Source organism: Notolabrus celidotus, chromosome 20, assembly GCF_009762535.1.
Source record: "Notolabrus celidotus isolate fNotCel1 chromosome 20, fNotCel1.pri, whole genome shotgun sequence".
NCBI classification, from domain to species: domain Eukaryota; kingdom Metazoa; phylum Chordata; class Actinopteri; order Labriformes; family Labridae; genus Notolabrus; species Notolabrus celidotus.
This window is the reverse complement of record NC_048291.1, coordinates 12,709,179-12,720,215: the sequence shown is the minus strand read 5'-3', so window position 1 is coordinate 12,720,215 and position 11,037 is coordinate 12,709,179. Positions and strand designations below refer to the sequence as shown.

The following is an 11,037-nucleotide window of genomic DNA, read 5'->3' as shown; positions in this document are numbered from 1 at the left end:
ACCACCAAAGGCTTTGTATGTGTAAAGAATAATCCAGTTAAACCTTTTTTACAACCCCTCACTGCTAGATTGTGAAAAAGGATTTCTTAGATTGTGAAAGTGGGCTGGAGGGAGGTAAATGTAATTTGAAGGACTCTTGAGTTGACCCCTGACCTCTGTGGAAAGAAGTAAGCCCCAAATCCTAATCTTTATGTCCAAAATGGTTTGATACATGCCATAGCTGCAAGTTCTTATGCAAGCCTACCTCAATGAACTGCTGTGTCTGCAAGGTAAAATTGTTGAAAATAGTTTGACATTATGGAAAGTTCACTCACTTGAAACAAGACAAATCCAGTTCAAAGCTAAATTTGTGCCCTGTCTCCTCACTCCTCTATCCTCTTGCATGTGGGCTGAGATCGATTTCAGTGTGTCGTTTTGGAAGTCTGTTTTCATTCTTAACATGCATTTCAAGGAAAGAGGAACTTGCTGGAGGAGCTATGAGCAGTAATGCACTGGTGTATCCATGATGCAGCTGTGCCGTATCTTAGGTAGGAGGCATTAGCTGAGAACGATGGGAATAGAATCAAGGATGCACTAATTGAGATTGAAATGAGAAAAGGTATGACAGTAAGATTTTGGACTCCAGAAAGCAGACTTTTCTGGAAGTTACAGCCCCTGGTCATGAAATAGCTTGGCTCTTAACCCCTCTTACAACATGACACTTTTACTCTGTAGCCTTTGTTCAGACCAAGCTAACAATATAATGTGCTAGCTTGAGAGCTTCACAGGTAAGCAAAGTTTGCAATATTTGGACAAACTCAGACCCACTGTTACCTTTTTTGTTGTTGTTCCAGTCTTAGCTAAGCTATGCTAACTGGCTGCTGGCTCCAGCTATTTATAGCACTACACAGGCATGACCATGATAACAGTCTTCCAAAATGTCAAACTATTACATCAAATATAGAGTCCTAAATCATCAAAGAACAGGTAAGTTGTAAAAAGTACAGCTCAAAGCTGAAAAGGACAAATTAATTCATGGACAAATGCACTTCTAGTTCCCTCTCCGTCCTCCCTCACTTACATCATAGTGAAGCGTGTTTCTCCCATTAAAATCTTAAGTATAGTTAAAAGGCAGAGAAAACTAACAAAATACATCTTACTTTTGCTTAATTTACTTGTTTGTTTCTTTATTTCAGTGAAAGTGTTCCACTGGATGTGTTTAGTAAGTTTACACTGCAGATCCAGAACTTGCCCACTAGAGAGTGCTGTGTAAAAAGTTATACAGACCACTAACACTCATCATGGCAACAGTTTGTAGTGGGATGATAGTGTGGGCTAATGATGTTGTGTGGTTGTGCTTTTGGTATTTCCTTATCAGTTATCTGAATTTATCTGTGAATAAGATCTGGAACGGATGTGTGTCCAATAAAAAAGTTGGTTATTAACTGTTTTTGTTTTGGTATACAACTTAAGTTAATCTTCACCAATTTTGGAAGTTAGATCAAGAATAAAGATTTTTGATCAACAAGATAGTGACACTCTGTTTTTTTTTTTTTGTTAAATCAAGAAGATTCATTCAAACAAATGACATAATCTTACTACATGCAAAGCCCACCTCCCATTTTGCTTGCATATGCCAATGGCTACCACAACTCTGCACACAACCTTGTGGTCAAGAGCCTTAACACTGAAGGATCCAGTCTCTGCTTTGAGACTTTTTTAAGGGTGGTTGATTCTGGCGCTGCAATGCACCACCAACTTGTCGTGACTGCAATTGGGAGGGGTGTGTGTGGTGGATTTGGGTGTATACTTGGAAATATGATGTTTTGATTTATGCACTAATATGTCCCACTAAACACACTGACTTGACCCAAAAGTGTGTCTCTGTGAGAGGATTTTCAGTTTTCATTCATATTATTTTGCCAGTATTGCAAAGAGATATTTGCAAACGGAAAGTGGGGTTTAAAGGTGATTTGCTTTCACAGCTTAAACAATAGGGATACTGTGCTGGTTAACATCTTTTATCTAAATTTCATAATAAAAGTTTTGACTTCCCCCCCCAAAAAAAGAAAAGTGCTCTAGCTCATGTTTTACTAATTTATATCATAATGACCTGGAATTTGTTACCAAACAACAACAAATACAATAAGATATGCAAAGCATTAACATAGAATGTGCACACTCATATAGGGGCACATTCACTCATTACAATGTATTGTAAAAGATTAATCTTTGTAGAATTGTTTTTTCAACTTTTGTGTCTGCAGATTAAGTCTTTAGACCTCAAATTCTCCTTACAATGAAATGATGATGAAGCCAAAACGTATATAATCACACTATGGTGTAATTGAAATGGGGGTCTTTTAATTCCTCATATTGAGAAAACGTTTTTGCAGAAAGGTGTGCACATTTGCTCCAAGGGATCTTTTTTTTTACACTGCAGGACTGTGAAACCACTGGGGGCTGCTGTTTATTACTTTTTTCTAAAGACAAAGAAATAAACCATTTAAGGGTTCGCCAGGTTCTACTAGACTGTGCTGTGCATAATGTTTTTAATGTTTTAAGATTTTGTTGTGTCACCTTTTCAAAGACACTGTCTCTATGATCTCAAGGTGGATAAGTGCAGTAGCATGGATTTATTTAACCCTCAGAACCCTCAGCATAATGAAGTACTCACTACATTTAGAGGAGCCGTGTATTTTAGGGTACTTTGACTCTTCTGCTTTTAATTAAAAAATGTAGGCTGCTTCAAATAAGAACAGTTATTTCTGTTCTGCATGCCAAGACATTTGCATTCATTTGAAATAATGTCATAGTTCGTTCTACATGCAACGGGACATGGACGAGGAAAAGACATGAAGGTATAGGGAGGGGGTCTTTGTTGGTGCTCAATGCGGTCAAAAACAAACGTCCCCACCCTCGCCAAAACACGTGCTCGTTACCTGAGTCTTTACCGAGTGCGTGCACGTACGGTACCTCTACCCCACCCCTCCCATCACTAGTCGGTCCCTCTCTCCTCTCCTCGACTCACCCGAGACAGATAGAAGCGCCAAGCTGACAGTAACCAGCAAAACGGAAACGTGAAAAAATTCAAAATAGAATTTAGACATATTTCATACAGCTACTTGCTTTGGAAAGACAAATGCCTCTTACAAATTTAGCAACTTGGGCATGCAGATGTCAGTTGTTCTGAGACTTTAACATGAATTTAGTGAATCGAGCCCTGTTACTGCTCTTATGCAGCAGGTTGGATATCTTTCCCTTAGGGGAAAGAAAACATCTACCAAGAATATGAATGTGAAAGGTAAGAAAAATGGATAATGGATAACAATGTCGTTTTAACTGTCGGTTTGTGGGCCCTTGTTCAGTAAATGACATAGAAGGAGTTGCTGTAGAGTTTTACCAGGCACTTAAATACACTTTTTTTTTTTTTTAAACAATGGTTTTATTTTGAAAGGAAAATGCGGAAACTATCAATGGGTTCTGGCTTTCTTCACACTCATACACACGCGCGCTTCTCGCGGCTGGACGCCTGTCAAGGCACAGAAGATGGTGGCGGCTGCAGCCACTGCTTTGCCCACAGCGCCTGGATAGCGCCCAAAACATTTCCATGCAGGTGTCGACGCTGCTGTGGCGCGCAAAATTATGGTCAGATAACAGAAGGAAGACAATCTCCTCTCACTCCGGACGATCAGGTGATGGAAATGCTGGACGGTTCAGCAGCCATAATCCATCTCATTTGTCTTGGATTAGAGCGGAAATATTTAGAGGTATGAAGATCATATCGTGTGTGTCTTGTGCAATTCAATTAAAGTGGCGGGATCAAGAAAGCACTTTGCTTTAACCTGTGGGACTGCTGGTGTTGGGGGGGGGGGAGGGGGGGGCTTGCAGCGGAGGTGGAGACCTTTTAATTAGCCCGACTCTCTCAGGGCTCTCGTTGTCTGCCATTTAGAGGAGGGCTGATCCGCCGACGGCAAACTTTACTTCAGAGACATGAGGGAGTTGAGTACACTATATCTGGACCGCTGAATTCTGCGTTTTCTTTTTCTAACCTGTCCGGCAAACAGAAGGAACGGTATGGTCTGAATATGGACTACTGGATGTTTTCTTGGGGCGCACCATGACAATGAATTTTCGATATTTAGTGTGACTGGAGAAGTTATGGCAATATAGCCACACCAAACAAAGACTTTTTGTTGTCAAGCCTTCGGGGAGACACGAATCGGTGATGGCCAAGCTTTTGCAATGAAACCGTTTTGTTTTTCTCTGCACACCGCTCATGCATGCTTCCTGCAGACCTGCACACTATCCTCTGGGCATGGAGACGCAGCGGTGGTGGAGACTCCGGAGTAGAAAGTAAAGAAAAGACGGGGCTCTGTCCAGGGAAAAGGACGCAATTAGGCCCTGCAGCAAGGAATACGAGTTCATAAAAGCTCAGATGGCGGCTTCTCATCTGGATATACGCGTTCTACAATTAAAAAAAGACTTATTTAGATCAAGAAGGTGAATAGCAGATATCAGGTTTCAAGAGTGCACCGTGCTTTTTCCAAACGCGTTACAGGATTTGATATTCCACACTCATGCTTCTCAAGAAAACCCTTCAAAGCTGTTTCTTCTCATCTGTGGATTACTTTCTCGGCATTTCCCTTTAAGCACCATATTTGTACTTTTGTGAGTTTTACCACATATTTTTCCAATGAGTGTTACAGTGTGTGTGCAGCTAAGTGGACTTGGACTTGAGCAGAGCAGGCTGCAAATGATCCTAGCAGTCTCAAGTGCGTCAAAACAGACGGGAATGTAGAGGAATGCAGGGATTGACGTCAAGAGGGCAATAATGAACGGTCAGAGTCTTTGAAAGGTCTGTTGTGCCTCAAAGAGCCACTACTCTCCTAACTCAGTGGAATTTTCACTGAAAAGATTTCTTTCTTTACACTCATTTTCAGTAAACTATCATCACCTGTCAGTTATACTATGGCCCAGTAAACTGCCTTACTTCTTTAATTTGTCTTCAGACTAACTGTCCCTGCTGCAAAGTCTTTGATACATAAAAAAGCACCATGGCTTCCCCCCAACATCAACAACTGCTGCCTCACAACACAGAAGTCAGCTGTGACTCGAGTGGAGATGGAGGCGTCTCAGTGAGGATTGGCAGCAGTGTCAAACACAAGCATGGAGGCGGGCCACTGAGTTCAATCGGGGGAGGCTTCATAGGGGGATCCAAGCACTGCAAGTACAGTATCTCCTCCAGCTGCAGCTCCGGAGAGTCCGGAGTCAGGAGGCCGGCGGTCAAGAGCTTTCGGACACAAAGGAAGATGCCGCAGCTATTCGAGAGATCTGCTGGCCATTTCTGGGACCCAAAGTTTGACTCTTCAATTCTGGAGGAGGCCTGTAGAGAACGGTGTTTCCCTCAGACCCAGCGGCGTTTCCGTTATGTTCTCTTTTACCTGGTTGCTGCTGCCTTTTTATGGGGATTGTACTTTGCTGCAAACCCCTCCCGCTGTGACAGGACTGCCTTTCTCATTCCCACTGCGTCCTTCCTCATTTTCTGCATCCTACTCCTCCTCTTAACTTTTACAAAGCTGTACCCTCGCTGCTACAACCATGTGTCTCTTCTGCTCATCCTTGTAACCTTCATCCTTACACTGGCACCACAGATTCAGAAACCGAGCTACAGGGAACCAGAGAATCCTGCACCTACGCTTGATGTGGAAGAATTCAGCGGCATGGGACCCACATACAACATGTCCTATGACAAGCTTGTGGAAGGTAGCACCTGGTCCCCCTGTCTGTCTCCTGTAGGCACCTTCTCCCTCTGCATTGAGGTTCTTCTGTTGCTCTACAGCGTTCTCCATGTTCGCCTCTTTGCCTCAGTCCTGCTTGGCTTCCTTTACTCTGCTTTATTTGAGACTTTGGGCTGGCTGCACCTGACACAGACAGGGGATACCTGGAACTTCACCTACCAGACAGACTGGGATACTCTAAGTTGGCTGGGCCCAGCAAAAGCTCTGCTCCACCTTTGTGCTCACGTGATTGGCATCCACCTATTCATCATGTCTGAAGTGCGTTCACGCAGCACCTTCCTCAAAGTGGGACAAGCAATCATGCATGGCAAAGATCTGGAAGTAGAGAAAGCCTTAAAGGAGCGAATGATCCACTCTGTCATGCCCAGAGTAGTGGCTGATGAACTGATGAAGCAGGGAGACGAGGAGATAGGTGATAATTCTGTCAAACGGTACTCCACCAGTGGTGCAGCAGCTGCCATCTCCAGCCCTAAGAACAATAAACGCAAGAAAACATCAATCCCTAGAGGCCAGATCATCTTCAGACCCTTCAACATGAAACGAATGGAACCCGTCAGCATCCTCTTTGCAGACATTGTTGGCTTCACAAAAATGTCTGCCAACAAATCTGCCCATGCCCTCGTTGGGCTTCTAAATGACTTATTTGGACGTTTTGATCGGCTTTGTGAGCTCACTGGCTGTGAAAAGATCAGTACTCTGGGAGACTGTTACTACTGCGTGGCTGGTTGCCCTGAACCCCGGCCAGACCATGCCTACTGCTGCGTGGAGATGGGCCTGGGCATGATCCAGGCTATCGAACAGTTCTGCCAGGAGAAGAGGGAGATGGTCAACATGAGGGTGGGTGTCCACACTGGCACAGTACTGTGTGGTATCCTGGGCATGAAACGCTTCAAGTTTGATGTTTGGTCAAATGACGTCAACCTGGCCAACCTCATGGAGCAGCTGGGCGTGGCTGGGAAGGTTCACTTATCACAGGCCACTGCCAACTTCCTGGATGATCGCTACCAGCATGAAAGCGGCCAAGTCATTGAGAGGATAGGCCAGAGTGTGGTGGCTGACCAGCTCAAAGGTAGGTGCTCTGTGAAAATATGGCCTAACATGATCATGTGAAAAGGGATGCAATGATTGATCCTCTTTTTTACTGTCTGTTGCTCTTTTTTATTATTAATTCATGCAATCCGAAAATGATATGCTTTGTGACTTCTAAAAGGAGTAAAGCTCCAATGTTACAAAGTACTCCAAAGTACAACCGTGGCTGCAAGGGTGAGACTTAAAGCTGAAGTAACCCCAAAATGAGCTCACACTTTTGAGAGACATTTTTTTGTCCTTAAACAAATGTGCTCTGATGTGCCTTTGCCCTACAGGTCTTTCAAATAGTTGCAGTGAAGCTTTTGCATGGGTTAAGAGCATCACTAGGTTTTTGCAACATATACCGTATGTGGTGTGTATGGTTTGCAAAGGTCTGAATCAGTTGTTAGTGCCCTCTGTGGTGCTGGTATTAATGATTGTATCACAGCCAGATGCCATCTTTCTTCCCGACCTTCCATCCTCCCTGTCTCATCTAACTCTCTATTTTCCTGTTCAATTAGATTGCCTTCCAGACGTCCTCAATGTGTCCTGTTCTCTTTACCTCACTCTGAACCCCAGAGTTAATGCAACTGTCGCCCCTCCTGATAGAGATTTGCCTGCAGGTTTATCTTCTCTCACCTCTCTATCTTGTCCTCTCTTTTCTTTGCCTCTAAGCTGTGTGGCTTTTATTTGATACATCTATGCAAATTACTCAAGTCAAACTAAATGTTAGCTTAATGGTTCTTTTCGTCTTTTGAGGCTTGCTGATCCATAATCACTCAGTGTAAGTGAGGTGACAGTGTCTGACTAAAGTATTGCAGATGGTGTTCATCTGCCCTTTCAAATGAGACTTTCAGGGTTATTTTTGTTTGAATAGATGTTGAACATGCTTCCCTGGAGGCTGCATGTCTGGTTTTGCACTATTAAGTTTAGGCATGGATTAATATGCACCTTCAATTCACACAAACAAGCAGTTCTAGTGCACACATTAATATTTGTGCACACAATAACTCAATAAAACATGTACTCCCTGTAGGACTCTGATTTGGGGTTGGAAATTGCTGCTGAGACCAGTCATGAAACACGATGAACGAGAGTGCCTCTTGTTTACAAGCCCGCAGAAAAAGATTTATGAGCCCACATTTTCTTCTCATCTGTCAGATTAATGAGTGACTATACCACTCTTACTCTTTTTTATTGTTAAGGATACATGTGTTACCCACAGTCTTATCACCCAGCCTCCTCACTCTCCTTTTTCCTCCTCCCCTCCCTTCTTGCCTCCATCGTGTATTCAGGTCCCCTCCCAAGATTTATGCTCTCCCTCCAGATCTGTTGTGCCAGTGAGAGAGCTGGCTGTCAAGAGAGAGTTGTTCTCCAGTGATGAAAACTCCCTCCACTGTCTGGCTCATTCTGTGTTAATCACTTGGGAAACAGTGCAGACAGGCATAGATACTGGCTGCTATTCGTCCCTGTTGCCCGATTCAGAAGTAAACTGCGTTGACCTAAGCTTTAAGAGCTGTGCAGCTGTGCAGCTGTCTTTTCTGTTTTTGATGTCCTTTTTGAGTGATTACAACATCTCACTTGTTTTCCCCCAATAGTTTGAGTATTGGAATTTTTTAAGTCTAATCCTGTGGCTGGAAAGTTCAGGAGTTAATATTTTCTCACTCATAGCTTCCAATAGCTGTTTGCGGTGCATTGTATCAGAGGTTAACACTGAGGGCAGCCACGTGTGGTCAGCCACATCCTGTTAGCTCTTCAGTACTGACCCAAAGCAAGATGTTGTGTCTCAGTTTACATCCCAATGGTGATAGCTGTTGTCAGGGTTAAGTAGGCTAATATGATGATATTGCAGTTAGCTCAATGATAATTAGTTAGTCTGTAAATACATTTCAGATGACTGCACATAACTGATGACACATAACTGTTAAGTCTATAAAATTCAATACAAGTGTTGTTAGAAAATGAATAAAGAGCAAAAGAAAAAAAAACTCCTTAGAAGAGGATAGGCCCAGGTGTGTCCCATATGTGCAGAGACTATGGTCTTAAAAGCAGGTGCTGGTTCTGTTCCAACCTGCTGCCATTTTGGTGCATGGTATTCCCCACTCCAAGTTTTCTACTCTATTCACTGTCCTATATCCTCTCGATAAAAGTATGAAGCACAAAATAAAACTAAAGAAAGATTTGCTAACATTAATATCACTTGGTTATCTGTTACAAGATAAACCTTAGAAAGAGACTTTTTTCTTAGCATTTAATTAGTAATTTATTTTTTAAATATTAAAAAAGTTGTTAAGTACTTATTAGTTACAGTTTGCTTATGGCCCTTTGAAGACAATTATCAGGTTTTTTCATACTGTGCATTTCATTTCTCTTCAATGATGCTTCCTTGCTAAAGAGCGTCCCAAAGCTGTAACTGAGGCTTGGAGGAGATAGGATCAAGAAGAGAGGAGAAACATCAGAGGGATGTTTACAATTAAACATTTTCAGTATAAAATGTTACACTATTGTAACGCAAAGGAAAGACTCTTCTGTTTTTAAAGGAGCTGTTCACGTGTAAGCAAGCCCTGAGGACCCGCAAGTATACACAAATGCAGCCTTCATGAAAGTCTTTTGAATGACAGACTGCCCCTGTATTAGATACCACTAAGTGAGTGATGGCTGCAGCACGTAAAACTTCACAAAATGTTCGCATCACCAGAGCTTAGTAACGGGACAATCAAGATGGACATTAAAACAGACTCTAAGAGGTACATTTAAACAGATAATAAAAGGGGTTGTTTTCTAAACAGTCAGTATGTGAGGGGCTGCTATTTTAAGTGTTTGACATGAGTTTAAGAATAAGATTTTGAGTGAGTCACTCCCAAGTTTTATATCTTATTTCCTTTCTGATTTCCTATCCAACAAAAATAACCTAATTATTCATAGGGTCCAATATTATTAGCATAACAATTGTGTTTTCTATTTTTGATCAGTTTTTCTTCGGAGAAATTCTGCCGTTTATCGCTGAGTTGAATGTGCGTTATGGTTAGCAGAAGAAGTATAGCTGTGTGTGCTGATAGCAGTGAGTTTTTTGCTTAAATATTAACATGAATGATTAATCAATTGACTAAATAGTTGCAGATTGATTTTTTCTGCCAGTTGGCTCATCGATTGATAACACAGCACTGCTCTGACATTTCGCAGCTGATTAAATTATGAATGAATTAACAGAGAAAAGAGTCAATGATGAAATGTATTTCAAACCACAACACAGCACACCTGGTTGACTGACTGGGATTGTCTGGTCAGTGTAGCCCAATGCTCTATGTGTTAATCTTTATAAGGGGCTGTACACGAGGCCAGCCTGTTTGTTGAGCCTTTTCCTATCTGGAAATGGATTCTATATTTGGCTCCGTTTCCCTGGAAAATACCCGTCCATGACCTTCCTTTGTGCTTAATGCAGAATGATGGCACCTGCAGAAGATTATCTCTTTGGAGGAGACTGCCAGGTGGTCCTATTATCCTCCTACTGATGACAGAAGCACCACAGAGACATGGAGATGGTTCTTTTCTTTCTCAATGACCTTTTGTTTCCATAAGAGATTGAGTTGTTGGCAAGCTATTGGCCAAGGTTGTTTGTTACAATAAGAGCATGAAAAATGTTGTAATTAGTCATTACCAGCTCTGTCAAATTACAGTGGGCAAAGAGTATTTAGTCAGCCACTGATTTTGCAAGTTCTCCTACTTAGAAAGATGAGAGAGGTCTGTTATTTTCATCAGAGGTACACTTCAACTATGAGAGACAAAATGAGAAAAAAAATCCAGGAAATCACATTGTAGGATTTTTAAATAATTTATTTGTAAATTATGGTGGAAAATAAGTATTTGGTCTCCAACAAACAAGCAAGATTTCTGACTCTCACAGATCTGTAACTTCTTCTTTAAGAAGCTCTTCTGTCCTCCACTCGTTACCTGTATTAATGGCACCTGTTTGAACTCGTTATCTGTATAAAAGACACCTGTCCACATCCTCAAACAGTCAGACTCCAAACTCAACCATGGCCAAGACCAAAGAGCTGTCTAAGGACACCAGGAAGAAAATTGTGGACCTGCACCAGGCTGGGAAGAGTGAATCTACAATAGGCAAGCAGATTGGTGTGAATAAATCAACTGTGGGAGCAATTGTAAGAAATGGAAGACATACAAGGCC

General features: G+C 42.1%; 1 protein-coding gene across 2 annotated transcripts in view; it reads left to right on the top strand.

Annotated features, from left to right (window-relative positions):
* Positions 1-3,484: 3,484 nt before the first annotated feature.
* LOC117832891 (adenylate cyclase type 9-like) overlaps positions 3,485-11,037 on the top strand; it is a 40,379-nt gene continuing 32,826 nt past the window's right edge. The window contains exons 1-2 of one of the 2 annotated variants that reach the window (XM_034712209.1): positions 3,891-4,837; positions 4,992-6,849. In XM_034712209.1, the coding sequence (XP_034568100.1) occupies positions 5,037-6,849 (1,813 nt within the window). In that variant the 5' untranslated portion in view covers positions 3,891-4,837; positions 4,992-5,036. Of the gene's footprint in view, positions 6,850-11,037 lie in introns of both variants that reach the window. The other variant, XM_034712208.1, reaches the window with a different exon arrangement.